The sequence below is a fragment of the Erigeron canadensis genome, chromosome 2 (genome assembly GCF_010389155.1).
Source record: "Erigeron canadensis isolate Cc75 chromosome 2, C_canadensis_v1, whole genome shotgun sequence".
Classification (NCBI taxonomy): domain Eukaryota; kingdom Viridiplantae; phylum Streptophyta; class Magnoliopsida; order Asterales; family Asteraceae; genus Erigeron; species Erigeron canadensis.
Window position 1 is genome coordinate 36429513 of NC_057762.1, and position 24258 is coordinate 36453770.

At 30.7% G+C, this 24258-nt stretch overlaps 1 protein-coding gene across 1 annotated transcript; it reads left to right on the top strand.

Annotated features, from left to right (window-relative positions):
• The first annotated feature begins 22361 nt into the window (after positions 1 to 22361).
• Positions 22362 to 24258, top strand: LOC122589783 (LOB domain-containing protein 41). The gene is made up of 2 exons (XM_043762105.1): positions 22362 to 22825; positions 23345 to 24258. Exons 1-2 carry the CDS (start codon positions 22636 to 22638, stop codon positions 24028 to 24030), a joined length of 876 nt encoding a protein of 291 aa, XP_043618040.1. The 5' UTR covers positions 22362 to 22635; the 3' UTR covers positions 24031 to 24258.

Genomic DNA, 24258 nt, shown 5'->3' on the forward strand with positions numbered 1-24258 from the left:
TTTCTCAAATTATTTGTTTGTCAGTTTTAACTTTTTAAGATATCTGGGTTTACTTATGATGGGCTTTTATGGGTTTATTAGTTTCTATAACAAGTCGACTTTTATACTCCATCATTCCATCTACTTTGAAATATAGTATGTTAGTTGTAAACTTTCAATCCTATTAGTCGTGTCATTTTTACTTAAGCAACTTGTCTATTCTTTCATGGTTTAACCTTTATAATGTTAACAGATTTGATTGAAACTTAAAAAACAGTATTAGCTAGAAATGCATTATGGGTGGCTGATTGGCAGAGTGGAGGGAGGAAGGAAGTGGCGTCAACAAATGGGCGCCGTCGGCCAGTCGTACAGAAAGAAGTAAGCACATGGACCGCGATAGTCTGTCTAATGACAGTAGTTGAGCAGTGGCCTAAGAGATTGAATTTTAAAAAAATGTTACTATTAAAAATAGTGAATTGATTAATCAATTTTTTTTTGAAAAAAATATTAACACCGCGTATGATTAGACTTGTCCATAACTTTTTAATTGATTAAGGGGAGCTTGAAACCATAACTTTTTAATTGATGCGCCAATATATATAACGCTAGACGCTAGTAGATCAAAAAAATTAACTTTGTAGCAGATGTGATTAATAACTTTGTAGATCCTTTCATATCATTTAAATTTCTATTTCCCGCGGACTAGGTGATTTGTATAGATATGTATTTGTATCAATTATTTTATTTATAATACAATACAGTATATATTATACTGGTTTACCAAGATAAATATACATACAATTAGGCTATAAGCTTTTTATGTAAGTGCAGGAATAAGGAGTCTATACTATGCTAATCTATAATACTGTCTATTGTCGAATACACTATACACTATAGAATATAAGTGGGCAGATTCTTTTTTAATGTAATTCCACTAATATTGAAACTTGAAAGGGTCAATAGAATATTGTGTTCAAAATTGTTGACAAACTTGATTAATAAAGAAACATGCATATGAAATATGATTCAATGAACAATAAAACTTTCAGTTGGCTGCCCACGCCCACATTATCCAACCCCAACATGTTAGTAGTTTTCTTTGTTTATTTAACTTTTCAATTTTATTAACCAAATACTACTATTTCATTGGAATTATTTCTTTTTCTATTTGTCAAATACCATCAAACATGATGATAATAAAAATATTATAACTATTTTTTATTTTTTATTTTATCTTTCCAATGTAGTGGGTAGGCTCAAACTTATATCTAAATTAACCAATCATCTTTACTCCGTATGTTAATATAGCAGATGTGGTCAACCACTTTTCCTTAAATTTTGTATTTCCTAAATTGTGTAAACAGGTAATCTGATAATCTAATGAGATTTTTTCTTGTTTTAACTTATGGAAAGAGGTTGAGTCTAATTCAAATGTACATAATTTAACCGGTCCCATGATAATTTCCAAATTTTTCTTATCTAGCCTAAAAGGTTAGAACCTTTTTCATATATACTAATAACTTATTAACCAATCAAATCGTTCAATTTATTAAATTGACTCTCGCTTATGTCATCACTTAAATTTATTATAAATTAAAAATTCTAATAATCATTATCAAAATATATTACTATATTAGTATTTATATTAATCTATAGAAAAAATCTCATTAATTTACACATTTTTGTTTTCCATCAATAATTTACACTTTTTAACCTTGGATACTTAATTTATATTTATTTTTAAAAGTTTTTTAAAAAAGTTACAAAAAGTATTTATTTAATTTTTTAAAGTTAGAATTGTCACTCAAATCAATAGTCCTAATTGTTATCAAATGATGACCATACTCAGCGTCTACAGTATTTTCGTCTTGGTGTTCAGCTTTCGGGGAGCACGGCTGACCGTGCTTGCAGCCGCAGTAATTCTGTTCTCAAACAAAATTTTTCCGAGCTTCATCCAATTTTTTTCAAGGTCTGAAACTTATACAATATGTTTAATATAACATATTAAGATGTTCTAATTCGTTGGATTTTAATCTAGAGCGTTTTGAGTTTTTCAAATTATTTTGGTCTAAAATTTTTCCAAGCATGGAAGTGGTCAAATAAAATCAACAAAAAAAATGGTCGAGTCGATCCCGGTAGGGATGTAAACCAACTGAACAGTTCATGAACCGTTCGGCGGGAAGTTCGTTCGTGTTGTTAAATGAACGAACATGAACAAATCTCTAGTTCATTCATTTACGTTCGTGAACATTCAATAATCTGTTTGTGAACGTTCGTTCGTTTATGTTCATGAACCGTCGTTCGTGAACAATAGTTCGTTTATGTTCGTGAACATTTGTTCGTTATGTTCATTTACAAATATAAATATTTGCTTTATATGATATATATTATTAATACCTAACTATTTAAGAAAAAGTTTTTAAAAAAAATACTTGATTTATAAATATTTCGTTCGTTTGAGTTCGTTCATTAGTGTTCATTCGTTTGTGTTCGTGAACAGTCGTTCATGAACACAAACAAACGAACATGAACAAGTCATTATGCTCGTTAATCTGTTCGTGAACCGTTCATTAAGTTAAACGAACGAACATGAACAAGATCACGTTCGTGTTCGTTCGGTTCGTTTACAGCCCTAGATCCCGGTCCTTTCAAGTCTTGAAAGGACTCGACTCGACCAAAGATTGGGATTTTTTTTTGTTCAGGCCGTAAATTTATGGCTGGGAGCCATAAATTTACACCTTAGTTACAACTGACCGTAAAAACCTAGTCGTAAAATGAAAACAATCATAATTGTTATCTAATTATCATAGGACAGGTGATTGAAAATAAACCTATTCGTTAAGGGGTCCGCATCATAACCAAATATATATAATTGAATGTCAAGTACATGATCACAATTATGTTTATATTAAAAACCTAGCCGTAAAATGAAAACAATCATAATTGTTATCTAATTATCATAGGACAGGTGATTGAAAATAAACATATTCGTTAATGGGTCCGCATCATGACCAAATATATATAATTGAATGTCAAGTACATGATCACAATTATGTTTATATTTATTATCTTTCATAATAATATTACATTATTAGTACAACTGGTTTCGAAAAATTATATAATATGAAAATTATTGTAGCATGTGCCTTGTGTAATGATTACGGCATACGATTTCATCAATATATCTTAGCTAATAATAACAGTGACAAACATGTGATTTTTGTACTACAACTTGCAAATTATAACACTTAGAAAAACCTGTGATTATTGTACTACAATTTGCAAAGTATAACACTTAGAACCATATATCATCAAAATTAAAAGATTTTATGAATTAAATGTATGGAGATCTAATATTGATAATATCGGTAACCACGTGTCCAATATTGAACACGGGTCTAAAATCTAGTCTATATCTATAATACATTATAAATGAGGAGTGTACCTTTTTTTTTAATCTCAATTAAGGATTTGAAATACCTAATGTACCTCTCTTTTTTATTCATTAATTTAAATATCTCTACCTAATATACTTATAATACCCTTAAATGTCAACCACTTATTTTATTTTCTTCTTAAATCTCAACCACTCATTTTTTTTCTTTTCTTCATAAATCATTTTATTCCCCTAATTCATTGATAATCTGCTATCTCAAAAACCGTATATCGATAAATTATAAAAATTGTATGCGTGTTCTTAAAATTTCATGTTCTTTCATTAGCGATGTCATTCGATATGCTTTTGACGAATTTTTAAATCCGATAACGGAGCCCATACGACCAAGGCATTTGGCTATCACACTCTATGACTTAGCACCTCCTATCACCTATCATCCCCACCATCTCACCGCCGCAATGCGCAAGTACTTTTTCTCGTATTAATCAATATGTCACATTGCCATTTGGAGAAAGTAGTACTGTAAAACCTCTATAAATTAATAGTGTTGGGACTGAGATATTTTATTAATTTAGCGAGTTATTAATTTATCGAGTGTTGTTTTACAATAGTTTTCTTAAGTTGGGTCTAAATAAATTATTAATTTTATCGAGATATTAATTTATCTAGTTTTAATTAATAAAAGTTTGACTGTAGTTTAAGAATGTCTATGAATTAAACATGAAAACATGAACTTTGGTGATGCAAATTGAACTAAATGCATTAAAAAGTGTCTATACATATCTATTTCAAAAACATATATATCAGTTTATATAAACTGCAAATAATTAATATTACATGGGGAAGTACATTGAACCAATTAAGTGTATTTTGTTCATAAAGGAAATTTTGCTTTCTAATTATAAAAAACAAGTTTTCTGGTTGGATGCAACATGTTTTGGGTATCTCTTCTTAATCCAATGTGCAATGTTTGGCTGAAAAGTTATTTTGATCCATTTTCTCGTGAAATTTTTGGCAAGTTTCTTGTGGGTTTTGCTTTGATTCTCCTATTAAAAGTGTTTGATGAATTGATGATAAAGAAAAGAAAAATACCTATAGAAATGCAATAAAGCTGAATTTAAAACTTCTACGTCAAAGAGTAAACGCAATAAAGCTGAACTTAATTAAGACTTCTACATCAAATAGTTTGAACTTTGAAGTATGAAAGTGTCGTATATATCACGTATTAACAATCACTTTTAGTATGAGTAATGATAAAATGGTATGAGTCATATAGCTCACGTATAAACATATATGAATGATAATGATTTATGATCTGAAAATGTCCTTCTTTGTACTTCTTTTGTTCATTTTATTTTTTTATGTATGTATATATTGTTGGAGTGTGATCATGTTAAATAATAAACGCATGTCCGGAAATAATTTAAGCCTACGGGGTCACACGAAATGACACGGTAACTCTATATTATTAATTAATATATTAAAGTAATATATTAATTAGTTTGATCACGAAATGATTAATTTAAATATATTAAGGGGTTAATTATATTTAATTAATTAAATGGAGGATTAAAATGTGAAATATGAAAATTAGAATTGGGCTCTAAATCCATACAGGGGGTCGGTTGGATTAAGGCTTGGAAAGCCTTAATTCCAACTTGTTTTCCAAGATTGTTTTAACCTAATTATCCCCTATATATAGAAGGCTTAATTTAAGGGTTTAAACATTCATTCACATAAGAAAACTCTCATCTCTTTTCCCTTTTTTTCTTTGAGTTCAGCCGAAACCCTTTGAAGGGTTTTTGGTTTTGTGAACTTACGAACTACCATATGATATTTATATATAATTAATGGTAATCATTAATTATATTGTTGTTGGTTTTGTTAGTTGGCAACAAACATGGTTTAAGTTCATAAGGGGTTCGGCCGTAAGGAAGCAACACAAGGATTTTTTGAGTTTGCTTTGGTTCGAATGGAAGGGATATAAACAAAGGGGTTTGTTTGCTTCGTGATCGGGGTACTAGCATACGGTATAAAGGGTGTCTAGTGTGCGATCGTAGAGGGGTTTTGCTTAATAATAATCTTATTATTAATAATATTATTGGAAGCTTTGCGCAAAGATACATGTTTCAATTCTCTCTTTGTTAATTAATTTGATTGTATATATGTTTCGATTTCTTCCGTTGCGCTTATTCGTGATCATGTATGATTATATGCTTATATTCTAACAGTGGTATCACGAGCCACATATGTGATCTATTAATTACAAAGATCAAAACTTGAAGGGGGGTTTAAGGGTTGGTTGATTTTAATTAATTGTTAAATAATTAAAAGGTTGTTTTCTTATTTTTTTAATTAATTAAAATCGGGTTTTTAATTAAATAAAATAAGGGTTTTTGTTTAATTAAAAGTTTAACCATATTCAATGGAGATTGAAACCCTCAAGCAAGTTTTGAATTGTGAATTGACATGATTTATGTGATGAATTGCATGATTATGTGTATCTTAATTATTTAAAGTTGTTAAATAATAGCAAAATCACAAGAAATTCATGCAAAATTAATTGTGATTTTACTGGATATATAGAGATATATTTTTTTGCAAAGCATGATGATCCAATAATTAGGGTTAATTATTAGATAATTATGTGACAATGTGAATTTTTCGTGTAAATTTTCTGATGTGCGACAGTTTACTAGAAAAATCATATCTTTTAATCTGTAATGAGTTTGAAGTCGTGATTTGGACTGTAGATGCCCAACACATAGGTCTACAACTTTGTAGTTCTGGTCGAAAGCTGAATCAGACCAGAAACAGGCTTAAACTAGTCTTGAAGCTACTGGAAATTTCCAGTCAGCATGGTTTTTATGTGTTTATGTGCTAAGTGTTACTTATTTTGTTTAAAGGCTTACGCAATCAAGGTAACTTGATGCTCTTCTTCGGAAGGGGGAGCCGGGTTTAAACATATGCATGAATCATAGTGACCATGTTTAGGTGGTCTACCTTAACTTGTTACATGATTAAGTAGTTCGGATTATGCAAGTTTATTAATTTTTGTATTGTTTATAAGTTGTATAAAGGTGATGCAAAAATTGGTTTTAAAAATAAACTTGACTAAGAACTATCAAAATAGAGATTTCATTAATAAAATTGGAGTCTTGCAACCTTGAGATACACCGGCTCACCCATTTGAACAAACTCTAAAAGAGGTATAAGTCGGAGTGCGCTAGCCTTCTAAAAGGGCGGGTTTTTAATTGCGTCCATCGCAAACCTTTGCCCTTGCGCTTCTTTGTGTGTTCAAATGGAGCTGCCGAGCTCTCTTGCGTTGTTAAGACTATACAAATAATTTTATTAATTATTATGTTTTGAAGATTATGCATGAGTCTTCAAACATAAACTTTTGATTCACATCAAATGCATTACCCATTTAAAGTTAAGTCAATGCCACCCACTTTGCTAAGAACACTTGCCAGTGCTTTTTGCTCTACGTGAGACGTAGGTGAATTGTATCTCTTCAAGGTGGATTACCACTCGTTGTGAGACAGCGGTGGACTATCTACATGTTTTTAATTGGGCGACTTAAAACGACTTAAGAGGTGAGACCTTAACCCGTGGCATAAGATGGGACAAAACATGTTTACAAAACACTTAATACCCCTTTACAGTGTTGTTGTAAGTCCCATAATTCTAGGAGTTGCATGAATGCAATTATCGATTCTCGATCACCTTTTGAATACCGTCATTTCTAAAAGATCAACTGATGAAATGATTGTATGTCAAGTTGGATCCTAGCCTTAGTGAAAAGTAATTGTTAGATGAATTTACAAGGGTAATTACATTTTCTTAAGGATTAATTATCGAAAATACCGATAATTGAACTTTTGTCTGTTTTGAAGATGGCAACAACAAATCCTTCTCAAAACATACACCAATCGGCTTTCAGGTCGATGCTAGAAAGGAAAAGACTTTCTAGAGCCAAACTTCAATGACTGGCTTGAAGTCATTGATGAGCAGACACCGTTGTTCCGGGAGCGAATGCTTCAACTTGAAAGTTGGTTGCATACAATGCTCGGTACGATAGACATAATGAGGTTGCTTGTTTGATGTTGGAAAGCATGAATGCCGACCTTCGAAAGCAATTTGAAAATTATTTTCCTCGTGATATGATTAACAAGCTCAAGTCTTTGTACGGATAGCGAGCCAGAGTGAAGTTGTTTGACCTAGTTGATCAACTTCATGACTTGCGACACGAGCATGGAACATCGGTTAGTCCTCATGTACTCTAGTTGAAGAGGTACTCATGGGCAATTGGAAAGGTTAAACTATGCTTATCATCTGCATATTACTATTGGCATGAACCTAAAAAGGGGATTTTTTTTAGGAGTTCGTGCGCAATTATAATATACATAGCATGAGTAAAACCACAGTTAAACTTCATGTCATGTTAATTGAGTATGAGAAAGAGCTTCCAAGGAAATCTGCTACATCCCAAGTTCTTATGATCAAGGGGGGAAAGGTTCGGAAAGCAAAAAAACCGTAAGCTAAGGGCCAGATTTTTGGTAAGAGAAAACAAGTTGTGTTTGTCTCAAAACCTTAAAAGACCCTTTTGGCAAAAGGAGCATACGGCTAAAGTATCTAGCTGAGTTGAATGCAAAGAAGAAGCAAGCTGGTTTGGCCAGTGCTTCAAGTATCTTCAAAATTGAATTATATGCGTTGTTATACAAATAATAATTCAATAGCAAAGAGTCAATTTTAACTTGGACTCTAATCATCTTTGACATAGTCATCTTGTTTAATTTTGTCAAAAAAGGCATTTAAAGACTTCAAAGGGACGATGTCTTACAATCAGATGATGAATCATTTGATAAATGCACGGTTTTGACATTATAATTAGCAAGAAACACATTAAAAATCTTCATTATGAAGAGATCTTAAAATCAAATGATGAATCATTAGATAAATGTGTTGTCGTTAGCAAGAAATGCATACTTCAAATTGAAGGGATCTTAAAATCAAATGATGAATCATTTGACAAGAGATCGTAAAATCAAATGATGAATCATTTGACAAATGCATGCCTTGTGTTTTCGGCAAGATGACAAGAATACTTGTTCCGCATAAAACCGGAAAGGGCTAAGGAATTACTTGGACTAATACATTCGGGTGTATGTAGCCCATTTAGGCATGTGTCAAGGAAAGGCTAGCTACTTCATCATTTTTATGAATGTTTTCAGTCATTATGGTTATGTTTAATTGCTTAAACATAAACATGAAGTCTTCGAAGTATTCAACAAATTTAAAAGTGAAGTAGAGAATCAACTCAATAGAACTATCAAGATTCTTCGTTTGGATCGAGATGAAGAATACTTAAGCCAAAAGTTTAAGGATCATCTAAAAGCTTGTGGATTTATCCAAGAGCTTACTCCTATATAATGGTATATGTGAAAGGAGAAATTGAATCTAGTTGAACATGGTGAGATAAACGATGAACCTTAAGACTTTCCCATTTCATTTTGGGATTATGCTCTAGAGATTGCTGCATGCATTCTCAATATGGTTCCAACCAAGAAAGTTGACAAGACACTTCATGAATGTGGTGTCAAGTGCATCTTTGTAGGATACTCAAAGGAAACGATGGGTTACTACTTTTACTTTCCTACCGGAAACACTGTCAAAGTATTTTTTTGATTTGTTGAGTTCCTTGAAAGGTAACTCATATCTCAAGAAGACAGTGGGAGGATTGTTGAACTTGATGAGCATCAAGAAGATGTGTCAACTTCTAAAGATACTAGCAATCTTCAACTTAGGGGGGAAAATGTTCAAAGAGATGAATCTCTAGATGAACTTTAAGTTGAAGATGAAGCGATTCCAATTCGTAGGTCCTCGAGGAAAATACGTGTCGTGATAGATTAAATCTTATGATTGAGTCTGAAGAACACGTAGTAGGAGATTTGAATGAACCTCCTAATTTCAATGTTGCATTATCAGATCCGGAATCTGACAAATGGCTTGAAACTGCGAATGTGGAAATGAAATCCATGAAAGATAATCAAGTCTGGAGCTTGGTTGATCTTCCACCAAATGGTAAAACCGTTGGTTGTAAATGGATCTTCAAGAAGAAGACCAACATGGATGGAAATGTACACACCTATAAAGCTCGTCTTGTGGGGAAAGGTTATACTCAACCTTTTGGAGTTGATTATAAGGAAACCTTTTCTCCCGTTGCGGACATTAGAGCTATTAGGATCATATTAGCCATAGCGGCGTCTATGACTATGAGATATGGCAAATGGATGTCAAAACCGCTTTATTAATGGTTTTATAGACAAGGAAGTCTATATGGTACAACCGGAAGGTTTTGTCGATCCTAAATATCCCAACAAAGTATGCAAACTTCAAAGGTCCATTTATGGACTAAAGCAAGCATCAAGGAGTTGGAATAAAAGGTTTGATGAAGAAATCAAAAAGTTTGATTTTGTTTAGAATCCTGATGAGCCATGTGTATATCGCAAAGCTAGTGGGAGTAATGTTACTTGGGTTGAAGTGACATTCATTATTGGAATCAAGGTCTATAGAGATAGAAGTAAACGGTTGATTAGATTAAGTCAAAGTGCTTATATAAGATCTTGAAGAGATTCAATATGGAAAATTCTAAGCGCGAGAATTTGCCTATGCAAGAAGGACTTAATTTATCTAGCAAGAACGGTGCTTCTACGCCTGAAGAGGTGAAGCGTATGAAAAAAATTCCTCATGCTTCGGCGGCGGGATCTATCATGTATGCGGTTAGATGCACTAGACCTGATGTTGTGTTCGCTCAAAATATTGTTAGCCGATATCAGCAAAATCCCAGAGTGGATCAGTGAACTGTTGTGAAAAATATTCTTAAGTACATGCGGGCTACTAAAGAATTATTCTTGGTGTATGGTTGAAATCCTGATCAAAATTCAAATGGTAATAGAATTCGTGATGTTGGATTTCATGACTGATGAAGATGTTTCAAGAATATCAGTCGGGATACGTTTTCATTTTAAATGAAGACACGATGGAATGCTTTAAGCTAAAAGCAAACCACAGTTGCTATGTATTTAACAGAGTCTGAGTATATTGTCGTCTCAGAGAAGACGACATGAAGGTTATCTGGATTGAAAAGTTTATTTTTGGATTTTAACATGATAATTCTCAAATAACACACCTATGGAACTGTACTGTGATAATTCTGGAGCAATTATCATTGCCAATGAACCTCGGGTTCAGAAAGGTGCCAGACATTACCTAAGAAGATATAACTACGTTCGTGAGCAAAACAAATTGCGTGAAATCAAATTACTCAAAGTTCACACAGATTATAACTTAACGGATCCTTTTACGAAGGTATTGTCAAAGGAAAGGTCAATAAGTATGCCGTGGGCATAGTTTATTGCTAGTTATATCATGTAAATCTGTTGTTGGTATTTTGATAATGGGATGTTAAACAATTATTATTTTCTATAAATGAATTTTTATACGCGATATAAGTGGTGTCATTTTTATAATAATTGTGTCCTATATTTGCATGTTTAATCTATGAATATTAGTTTAATATTCTAAACGTCCATTGTCGATTAATTATATGGGAATATAATTAAAGTAAGACAATTGTGAGAGATTGGTGAAAATATTTAAGGGAATATTTTGAAGATAGTGGATCGTACCAAACTCACATGATATTCAAAAGGTAAATATTGGACTTACCCCACAGAACGAATTATCATTTTATGGATCGGCGTCATTAAATGAAATTCGTGAAATGATTACTTTATTTATCCTTTGACTTGAGATACAAGTGAGTTATGCATGTGTGGATTGCATTTCTTGATATAGTTCCTAACTGTCCTGAACAAGACAGTAATAAAGGGCTATTTTCAGAAATGTTGAGAAACGACATGGCCAGACACTTGTAGTCAATACAGGATTTGTTCCTTCAATTTGCAACTGAAATATGATACCATTTGGCGCCCTAATTAATTAATTGAAGCGTTTTGTGTGGCCACACCCAAATGAACTCAAAAAGTTGTCTTGACTAATTTGGTAATCTTAATTAATTGTAGAAATCAGAACATAATCATTAAATTATGAAATGACATTGATCCATATTCATATTTAACAAGGGTATCTGAACAATGGGATATTAAAGACAAAATCATTTCAAATTGGCATTTTAAAAAACTATTCTTAAATATTTCCAGGAGCATTGGCGTGTTGCTAGACGCTAACTAATGTTATTGCTTTTATAAATAACATGCTCAAGTGGGAGCTGTTGGAGTGTGATCATGTTAAATAATAAACGCATGTCCGGAAATAATTTAAGCCTACGGGGTCACACGAAATGACACGGTAACTCTATATTATTAATTAATATATTAAAGTAATATATTAATTAGTTTGATCACGAAATGATTAATTTAAATATATTAAGGGTTTAATTATATTTAAATAATTAAATGGAGGATTAAAATGTGAAATATGAAAATTAGAATTGGGCTCTAAATCCATACAGGGGGTCGGTTGGATTAAGGCTTGGAAAGCCTTAATTCCAACTTGTTTTCCAAGATTGTTTTAACCTAATTATCCCCTATATATAGAGGGCTTAATTCAAGGGTTTAAACATTCATTCACATAAGAAAACTCTCCTCTCTTTTCCCTTTTTTTCTTTGAGTTCAGCCGAAACCCTTTGAAGGGTTTTTGGTTTTGTGAACTTACGAACTACCATATGATATTTATATATAATTAATGGTAATCATTAGTTATATTGTTGTTGGTTTTGTTAGTTGGCAACAAACATGGTTTAAGTTCATAAGGGGTTCGGCCGTAAGGAAGCAACACAAGGATTTTTTGAGTTTGCTTTGGTTCGAATGAAAGGGAGATAAACAAAGGGGTTTGTTTGGTTCGTGATCGGGGTACTAACATATGATATAAGGGGTGTCTAGTGTGCGATCGTAGAGGGGTTTTGCTTTAAACCCTAAACTAATAATAATTTTATTATTAATAATATTATTGGAAGCTTTGCGCAAAGGTACACGTTTCAATTCTCTCTTTATTAATTAATTTGATTGCATATATGTTTCGATTTCTTCCGTTGCGCTTATTCGTGATCATGTATGATTATATGCTTATATTCTAACATATATGTATGTCTTAAAGAATTATCATTTGTTTGATTATATTGTTTCTATAGATATCAGTTTTATTATTTTATCCTAATTAACTAATGACAATCCATGTTTTATAATTCCAAAAATTAAAGAGACATTTCTTAATTTTTTTATAATGACTATGCTTTTTTAATATTGTAATGTGCTTTATCTACCTTAATTAGTTATCTTAAAATTACGATCATTTCAAAATATTGAACTTTCGATTTCACCTTAAAAAGTAAGAGTTTTTACCAAACGTGATCAATAATTAGCATATATAGTTATGCTAATGTTGGTGCTTTATTAATTATGAAATAGATTATATGATCTATAGCTTGTGGCAGAGCTATATGGTGGCCAAGGGTAGCCGTGGCAACCCCACCATATTTATAAAATTTATTTCTAATATTATTTCTTTGTATTTATTGAATTTAAAGAGGTAATTGACAACCCCACGAAATTTATAATTAAAATCTCATGCTCTCAATTAAGCTTGTTAGTATTATGAAAACGGTTGGGCAACCTCAGATTAATAACGTTGGCTCCGTCAATGTCTATAGCCTGCATTTTTAAGGGTTATATATAGAAGATTTTTTACTGTTAAAAAGAAAAAGGGCTATAAAAGATTAACGTATGATCATATAGGCTATTTTAATCATGATTTAATTACTGCAAGTCTTGAGTTGAGTAGAGCTACGTACAACTGAAAGAGCTCATAAACTACATATTACGACTTTACGAGTCTTAATGAATTACTTATCATGTAGATATTGCGTTACATTTTTAGCATGTAACACTCGTGAATCGAGATTATTAAATGTTTACATTCGTGGAGTTTACATATTTGTAGAGTTTACGGCATAATTGTTTCATTTTCTTAGTATGATCTTTGAAAACTATTGCTAGATTTCATTGATCATTAATTATTTTAGCTATATTATTTTTGTAATTTAAATATCCTTTTAAGTCTTAGGACCTGTTTGTTTTTTTAACCATTAAGTGACTGAATTGATTAAGTGACTGAATGGATAAATAACGTCTGTAAAGATTAAGTCAATACAGTTGTTTTTTGTTTATTAAGTCAAGAAAACAAATATTTTTGATAACTTGATAGATTAAGTTTTTTTTAATTAAGTCATGACATAATTTATTAAGTCACACACAAACACCACCTTAGTGCAGCATAGGTGACCATGCTCTTAACATTCTAAAATCTTTATTAACTAAAAGTTAATTTTATACTTAGATATTAACTAAAAAAAATCGTCAGTTTTGCAATTTCATGTAGAGCAACATATAGCCACAATGCCTAAAGGCACATCGTTTGATGCCAAGAAACATGGAAGTTACATGAATCATTTTTTAAGGGTAAATTGGGCTCAACGATATAATCTTTTCATATACTTATCTCCCATCTTTACAAACAAAAGAGTCACCCGCAAATTATTCACATTCAGCTTAGTTGGTGAGCAAAGAATTAAGAATTGAAAGTTTAAGTACTTGTAAATTATAAAGATTCCAAGGGGTTGGGGGCATAGATACAGAGGTGTACTAGAAAACAATTTCGGATTGGGCAAAATAAAAAAAAATCATAAAATATACTTGTAAATCTTAAAGGGAATAAAATGTTAAAAACTTATTAAAAAAAATTTAATCCATAAAAAATTTAAAAATATATAACAAAATTTAAATTTTGAACCTCTCCCCATTTAGGCATGCCCATTAATAGAAATGTAACCTGCGAACAAAATGTTAAAAACTTATTAAAAAAAATATTTTTTAATCCATAAAAAATTTAAAAATATATAACAAAATTTAAATTTTGAACCTCTCCCCATTTAGACACGCCCCTTAATAGAAATGTCTCCTGCATTATTACACGTAATTTCATCGAGTCATTAATGCATGGTAAGTTTGTATGGATCAATAATCTAGTTATTTATAATATTTTTATATTTAAATAAGATAAGATACGTTATAAATTATTAGTAATTATACTCTTTTTAAGTTATAGTTCAGACAGTGTCGGCTTAAGCTTTTTGGAGGTCTTAAGTGAGATTAATTTTAGGGGCCTTGTTGATTAACATACATATTAAAGTAAACACAAAAATTAGAAGAAAAAAAAAGTAGTTCCTCTTATATACTAAGATGTTATGTGAAAAAAAAACGCAAAGAAGCAAAACTTTGTACCATTTTTAGGAGAAAGTATTTCATAGAATTAAGATATAATTACTAACTCGTTGTTGGAAATCAAAGTAAAAATCTAGGATTTTTCGATTTGTATGTAGTTGTTTTTTTTTTCCCGTGTTTACCTTGAACTTCATTTGTGTGATGTCTTTTTTTCTAAAGGTCACTCATGAGCCATGAAGCTTATTTGGCTATTTGTTTTATTTGGCATATTTGTTACCCTTATATGGTAATAATAACATATGACATAAAAGTTTAAAATCTAAAACATTAAAACCAAAATATAAAAATGAAGGCCTTTGTATTTTGGGGGCCTTAGGCCCATGCCTAACCTATATATATAATAGAGTCGGCTATGAGTTCAGAATATAAATCTTATACATAAAATTATTAATTAAACATTTTGATATTATCTTTATGTTAAATAAAAAAGGATTGTTGTGACAATATCATTCCATAAATATTGCTTATTTATCAGATCCAAATTATTTCTTAATATTAAGTTTGTTTTTTTTAATTTACTTATGATGTCATAAACACTCTTATTTTTAAAATTTATTGCATTTTTGTTTTTGTTATTTTATAAAAAAAATTTTTTAGAGATATATATTTTTTTATTTTTTAGAAAAAAACTCTAATAAATTATACATTGTCTTATAAGTTTCATCGTTTAAATAATTTTATCATAACATATTTTTAATTAATCGTATGTTATGCTAGTTAATAAACTAATTATAACTTATAAGATATATACTATTTTGAAAAGACGGGTGCTCTTAGACTATCACAACTTCGGTGACGAAAATGCAATTTTATAAAACTTTGAATGATATGTCCGGGTTAAACCCGAGTTAATTAAACATTTAGATTATGTCTCATATAAACTCAAAACGGTAGTATGGAGAAAATTAAATTTGTTCTCCTCCAATGGTTAATTTTTTCATTTTTTTAACACTAAATTTAAATGTGAAATGATCATAAATGAGATGAGTCAGATTTTCCCGAAAATCAGGAATGATAGGAAGCCCACACAGCCTATATGTTGGGATTCGACCAAATACTGACACCATCACGTGTTTGCCACGCGCTTCTTACCCCTCACCATTGCTCTCCGCATGTCACCTCCTTTAACCCATCTGTCAATTCTTTTCTATCTCCCTTTCAGATCATATCAATGAAATCCACAAAAATAAAAAGTAAAAGCAATTCCATTGAAAATGGATAATTTCAAAATTCAAAAGCTTTCTACGTCAACTATATACGGAGAAGTACCAAAGCCAATGTATACCTTTTTTTTTATATATATATATATTTTTTTTTGCTGTTATCTATTTCTAGAAATCATATCGACAATTATGAGAAAAATGTGGTATTTTCCGGTAAAAAAAAAGAAAGAAGATGGTATTCATGTGCCAACAGAGTCCTGTCCACAAGAAAACCATAAATTGCAAAGTAACACTATTTTACTGTTATCATTATGAAAAATGATTAATATTATAAATAATGACTTAAAAATCCTCATATGTTTAATTTACTCATTATTGTTTTTAATGTGACATGATCATATAATTAAAAAGATTGTTAGGTTACTTTGTTAAAATGATTAATATTTTCCTACATACATATAAGAGTTTAGTACATAATATATTGAAAAATTCTATAAAAAGGCGATTGCACTTAAATTATATTTATCGCTAAAAAACATTGATATAAAATAAATAATAAAACTATATAATACTCGTATATTTATATTATATTATAAAGCAGATTCCTTCTAGATTTTCAACATTCAAATGAAATTTTCAATATTGATTTTAAGTACATCCCCAAAATACCCCTCTCATTTATTCTATATTTATCTAAAATAACCATAATACCTTATCTCTCTCCTCAAATCTCAACCAATCATCTTTTTTCTCTCTCCTCCATAAATCATTTATTCCTCCAATTCATAAAAAATCTTTTATCTCAAAAATCATACGTCGATAAATTATAAAAATTGCATGGGTGTTCTTAAAATTTCATGCTCTTTCATTAGAGATGTCATTCGATATACTTTCGACGAATTTTTAAATCTGAGGGCGGAGGGCAGAGGCTGTAAGCATTTGATTATCACACTTTCTGACCTAACTATCAACCCCACTATGCGTGGGTACTTACTCTCGTTATAATAAAGTATAGAGTATAATCAAACGTTTTCAAAAAAAAATAAAAATCAAACGTTTTATTGACAAAAACAATGTTCCTAATAATTTGAGAATATGAAATATATTAATGAGTCTCATATGTCTTCCACATTTGGAGAATGTGATGGTATGTGGCGATTCGACCACACTCTGACACTACACGTGATTTCACGCGCCGTCTATCCCCTACAACACCCCTCAACTTTCCCAAAGGCCCCCATCTGTCATTTGGATCACCACTACAGTACTACACCCAGGAATTTCAAAGAAACAAATTTCAAAATTACTTTTGTACGTTTTTGTTTGTTATTTATAGACTTGCAACGTAAATAAAGTTGTCTTTTCTGTTACATATTTTTCATATTCGGTTCAATAAAGAAAACACTTTTATGAATATCGTTTATGCCTTTATATCTGAAGGTGATTAGTTTTCAAAGAGGTTAATGTTGATTTTAAATATTATAAGGTTTTACATAATTTCATTCAGTTAATTAGAGAAACGAACAATGTTCAAAAAATAATAATAATAATAATAAGACAAACAAATAAGAGCATGATCATTAATTCATTGTTTAGGGGTGTTTGGTATTACGTTTTTAAAACGTAATATCATTTCGAAAGTTTGTAAGGATTTAATTTATTTTGAAAACGCAACTTCGAACACCTTGTTTATTTATCTCCAACAATGGTGTTGTCAGTTTTATTAGCGAATTTACCCGGTTTAACCCGGCCGTTTTAATTAAAATTATAAAACTAAAAAATATGCATGTAATTTTTTTTTTAATTAATATATTATAAATCGATATGAAGACAATGAGTTGAATAACACAATAATTTATAAATTAAAGTACCTGTTGCATTAACAAAACATAAAAAAATTATACAGTATAAAATAACTTTCTTTATTTGTAATAAAAGATCAAGACCTTTAAAAGCATTTAGTAAGCTATATTTTTTAATTAAAAATATTGTAAATTATTTATGACATCATAATTGAAATAAAGACATTTTAAGTAAAATTGTAGACTTGTCACATTATAATTTTTCTAAAAATATATTTGAAAAACAATTGTCTTTTATTTATTATATAGATAGATATAGATTACTTAGACTTTCTTTCTTAGAAAATTTTTATTTTTATATATTCTATAAAAGCATAGTTAAATACGTAGGGTAACTCTTGAATGTCATGTCATGTATTCTTAATTTCGTATGTAATGTTTCTAATACGTGTTAATAAAACTATTATTTGTGTTTATTTGTGGTTGTTTTAGGAATACAAATTTGTAGACAAGTTAAATATCTTTCTTGTGATTAATCAACGCAACCTTGCAACCTTATGTTCAGATACCATCAAAAACATATTTATTGAGTTAAAGAAGTTAGTATGTACAGTGATTTATTCAAATTTGGTATACCAAAGGAATACGTAAATAAATCACTCCGTCAAATTTAAAGAATAAAGAAAAGAAAGCAATATATATCTACCAATAAATTAAAACAGGATTGAGATGTTCTTGAAACGACATATGTCATAATCTTTTATCAACATGTGTTTTTTTTTTAATTTATTTTATTAAGTTAACTTTTTTAATTTTATATAGATTTAATTTCTTTATTATACTTGTAATTAAACTCTAACTCTTGGCTTATTGATACAAAATAAATTATAACTTTATTTGATTTATCGTTTTATCAATTTTCATTAATAAAGTTGTCTCTTTTTCTTTCTTAATTCTTCAACTCGTAGTGCTTATATTACTTAGGATTTCAAAATTTTGACTTTACAATCCAAAATCCCAATGATATTTGCCGTCATCCACTATTGACTATACTTAAAAATTCCAATTTTGTTGTGATTGTAAAATTTTAAGGCAAAATCCAAATTGTAACTAAACATATACGAGTATTATATTTACCATTACTGTTAGTTATCATAGTTTAGGTTCAATAATCGGTTTATTTTAATCATAATTTATTCCATACTCGCGAATCATAAATGAGACATATTCGAATTTCTTTATGATATAATTTATATAGCTGCCGTACATCGTACAAGTATTGTGACTATAGGCAACTAAAACATGATGCGTGACATTATATTTTAAACTAAGTTTTAGAGGTTTTACAAAGTAATCAACAAAGTTTTTAAGACTTAACATGAGACTTGGAAATCGCTTATACGCTTTGCATTTTGGGAGACATTGCATTGCTTTTTGGCAATCAAGATGTGATTAGAACAAATCGCATTGCAATTTTATTTCTTAAAGAAATATCACATAGATTATGAAATAATAGCACAATTCACAAACCACCTTCTCGAATAGTGGACATGTCGATGATTCCTAAAATAACTAAATAAGACATGAGGTTCAAATTCGCTTTTCACTTATTTATTTTTGAATATCTCGTTAACATAAACACAAGTTATTTCCTTATTCACATAATCACATGACCTTCGTTTACAAAGTCCCAAACACCACCCTAACACCTAATTTTCTAAGTATCGGGCTCAAAACATTTCTTATACCTTGATTTGTGGTTTTCTTTTTCTTTTTTTTTAATCAAAAAAATGATTTTAATTTTATATTTAACTTTTTTTTGCTCAATTCAAAAAATGTTTGAATTATCAATATTTTTAATCTTATGTTTTGTAAAAAGTCTTCTATATGTTATTATCGTTGAATACTTCGAATATGACGAATGTTATAAATTAGATGATATTTTCAGCTGGCATAATTATCTGTATTACATTATAAAATAAATAGTTTTTTATTTAACATTTTAAATTTTAATATTTTATCTATACTTGTCTATATTCATGTATTACGAGCAATAGTACTCGCGCAATGCAGCGGTGAGATGGTGGGGGTGATAGGTCATAGGAGGTGATAAGTCATACAGTGTGATAGTCAAATGTCTTGGTCGTACAGGCTCCGTACTCGAATTTATAAATTCGTCGAAAGTATATCAAATGACATCTCTAATGAAAGAACATAAATTTTAAGAACACTCATACTTTTTATAATTTATCGATCTACGATTTTTGAGATAAAAGATTTTAAATAAATTAGAAGAATAAAATGATTTATGAAAGAGAGAACAAAAAAATGAGTGGTTGAGATTTGAGGAGAGAGAAAAAAAATGAGTAGTTGATGTTTAATGGTATTATAGCCTTATAGGTAGGGGTGTCAATGGGTTTGGGTTTACGGGTTCGGGTTGGCGAGTTCAAAAACTCTGACCCTAACCCAATCCACTAAAAGTTTCAGGTCAGAAATCCCAACCCTAACCCACAACTCATCAACCCATGACCCAACCCGTTGACCTGATAACCAAATGCTAACAAAAACTACTTGAAATGCTTAAAATTAAAACTACATAGTCATAATATCATTGCAGATTCTGAGTACATAAAATTTAAAACTACATAGTCATAAGTTGATAACCAGAACATTGAAGTACACATTCTACCAAAATATCATTCAAAAGTACATGATAACTTATAACAAAACAACATTTGATTATGAGTTATACATTGAGCACACATTCATTGTAGATTTCCAAGTGTAGGGTCTTTCAAACCATTATCTCAAAAGTACCTGCATACAAATACATATGGTAAAGATCGGAAATAAATATACCTGAGAAGATCAATTTTGTCGGGTCAGAAGATGTCGTGGTGGTTATGGAGTATCACTATGAAAAGAAGAGGTATAAGGTGGAAATTTAGAACAAATCTGGAAAGTGAAATTTAGGTTAACGATATAAGAAATAGAAGTGGGCCTTATGGATCGGTGGACTTAAAGTATGGGCTATCAAATACATACAAATTATTTAATTGTGTTGTCGGGTTGGCGGGTCGACCTGCCAACCCAAACACCCAACCCGGACCTGACCTGTAAAAATTCAGGTTGGCGGGTTCGCGGGTCGAGAATACCCAACCCAAACCCGAATTTTTTCGGGTTGGGTTTAGGTTGGGTTTCGGGTTGGGTCGAGATTGACAGCCCTACTTATAGGTACATTAGGTAGAGATGTTTAATTTAGAGAATAAAAAAAGAGAGTACTTTAGGTAGTTCAAATCATGTTTTGAGATTTTAAAAAAAGGCAAAATGCTTTATAAGATATTATTGAAGTATTAATAAAACAAATAACCTTTGTTTAACATTTTAAGTTTCAACATTTTATCAAAGCTTAATTACACCAATGATCTACACTACTCATTGCCACCTGCACTGATGCCACCGCCACCACCACCAATCTTCGACGGCACTACCGTCGCCATTACATCACCACCATTATCACCGCTTCCACCACCCTCGCAATATGCGAGTACTGTTTTAGTGTATAATCAAATTGCATGTAAAGTTTGGTTTCAAGTTAGTTTTTTGTTTCCAAAACTTAGAAAAAGTATACCTTTTATCTTTTTTTCTCTTTCAAAATTGCATTTTCTCTTTTAACAAAAACAAGTAATCACTTTTATATCCATTTTTTTTTTTCGAATTATTTGTTCTATGTAAATACAATCAAACAAATGATTCATTCAAAATGTAATTTTAAACACTCTCATGTTGAACCAACCAATTTAATTTGTTCAATTATATTTGATCACAAGCCTCCCTTTATCATTTGTGGGGGCTGTCCAATAATCTAATTGGTACATTTATAGTATCACGAGTCTCCTTTATCATTTGTGGAGGTCTGTTTATTTTTTTTACTTTTTATTCTAGTATTAATCTATACTTTTATCACTTCTTTTTAACTTTCTATCTTTAAAATATACAAAATACTTTTAATTTTCAAAACATTTTCAACTCACAAACTATATCTACCTAAAATATCTCTAAAATATTTTCCAACCATATTTATCAAAACTCTTTCTCTTATTTATTTATTTAAATATTTCCACATAATATCTGTAAAATACTTTTAATAAAATTATTTACAACAGATACATCTTATAACCATAAAATAATTACGCTAACATTTACATCAATTACTTTTAGATTAATAACCACATAGTTACTACCACCGCCACCACCACAACTACCTGTTGCCGCCATCGCATTGTACGAGTGTCATCTCGTATATTTCAAATGATATAAAGTTTTTTAGTAAAAAAAATAATTGATTTATTAAAAAAAAAAAAAAGAAAAGCATGAGCACATTTACCCACAACATGACACTACTCAAACTTACGTATTTTAATTTGAAAATAAGTGGCCCAAAAGGCCAAAACCAACACCTGACGTGGTTTTGCGTTTTCGTTCAAAAAAAGCATCTACACCGACAACTAGAATAGAGTGATAGACTAGAGACTATAGAGTTACTTCCATGAATATGGAAGAAAAAAGAAAAACAAAACTAAATAACTAATAATAATAAAATAATACATAATACAGAAAAAAAAACAAAACCTGGTTTTCCACGAATACAGAATGAAAACCGCTTACTAGGAACTGCTTTTGCAAACAGCTGCGCCTTTTTCCCCAAAACCCAGCTGCTCTTTTCTTCCACGTATCTCATCCATACCACCGCCACCCCTTATATAATCCACTTCACATTTTCCTCCTTCTCTTTCAAAACTACTAAAAAATAAAATTACCCCTTTTTTTTTTCTCAATAATAAAGTTAAATATATCAAATAAAAAAAACCCCCCAATTTAGCTATCAAAATATCATCAACAAAAAAAAAATATAAATAGAAAGAAAGAAGATGCGTATGAGTTGTAATGGATGCCGGGTACTTCGGAAAGGGTGTAGTGAAAACTGTAGCATTAGACCTTGTTTGCAGTGGATAAACTCGGCTGAATCGCAGGCGAATGCTACTGTTTTTCTGGCTAAGTTTTATGGGCGGGCTGGACTCATGAACCTCATCAACGCTGGCCCTCCCCACCTTCGTCCTGGTATATATTCTTCATTGCATTCATTCATTCCCTTGTCATCATAATTATAAAGTATACGATAGTCTTAAAATAAAATAATTTACTAGTTTTATTTTGTCACATATTTCATATACCCCACAATAATACTATTTTTTTTTTTTTTTATTGAAAAGGCATTTTTCTTGCACAATACAATACTAGTCTTGTTTTAATTTTAGTATATGTTGTTATTAAATGTGTTGTTTTATGGTGTTCACACACTTTGAAATTATTAAGTAAATTTATAAACAGAACAATTTTTATATGAAAAATATATATATGCTGAATAAACAATCAAATATTTTCCAAAGTCCTACAATCATCAAAAACATGTTAAAAAGATCAAATAAAGTTGTCTCCCGATAATTTTTAATCTTAAAATCTATAACGTTTTCCCTAACTTGATTTTATTAATTTATTACATTTCCACACAAACTTAAAATCTTCATTTTATCAATAATTTGTCACAAACTTATAGTAATGATGGTTTTTGATTTGCAGCGATATTTCGATCACTGTTATACGAGGCATGTGGACGGATAGTGAATCCAATATACGGGTCAGTCGGGTTATTATGGTCTGGAAGTTGGCTACTCTGTCAAAACGCAGTTGAAGCCGTATTAAATGGAGCTCCGATAACCCAAATAACATCCGATACAGCCGAAACAAATAACGGCCCACCTTTCAAAGCATATGATATCCGTCACATTTCTAAAGAAACCAACAACAACTCGTCCTGTTCGACCGATCATCTTCACCGGGTTGTTAAAACCCGGGGCCGGTTCAAAAGGTCCGGTACAAAACCGAACCGGGTTTGTTTTGTTGGTTCAAGTGAAGAAGATGAGTCAGGTGTTCATCAAAATGAAGAAAATATGAATAATAATATTAATAATAATAATGATTTGTCGAGCCATGATGAGTCGGCTTTGAGCCATCAGTCGGAGGCGGCTGCTGGTGAGTTGATGGAGGAAAGCTTGGGTTCAGCCGAGACGTCGTTTTTTAAGAAGCCGAGTGAAGAAGAAGAAGCCGAAGCCGAGGTGGCTGGGAATAAGATTGAGCTGGAGCTGAGGCTTGGAAATGAGCCGCTGGTTGATAGGGGAGGTAAAGTGAAAGAAGTGGTTTTAGCTGCTGACCACCCTGATGATGCTGGTGCTGACGTGGATCTTAGGCTTGATTATGTAGTGTAATCTCTGATTAGTGGTGATAATGCAGTTTTGAAGATCAAGATAGTTTTAGTTTTGTTTAGTTTTTTTTTTTTTTGTCTTCTTAAATTCAGGGTTTTTGAAGTTTTGTCTTTTGTTTGGATATTATGCCTTTTTTTGATATCTGTTTTGCCTGGCTTATGAAAGGAGAAAATTTTGTACAAATGTGAATGGGGTTTAAAGGGGAATCAAAATGGACAATTTTATAGTTTA

What these genes read in the sequence shown, in the direction of transcription:
- LOC122589783 (XM_043762105.1), top strand. Translation starts at nt 22,636, where the DNA reads ATGCGTATGAGTTGTAATGGATGCCGGGTACTTCGGAAAGGGTGTAGT. An exon ending in CCCTCCCCACCTTCGTCCTG is followed by an intron (nt 22,826 to 23,344) that starts GTATATATTCTT and finishes TTTGATTTGCAG; the next exon opens with CGATATTTCGATCACTGTTA.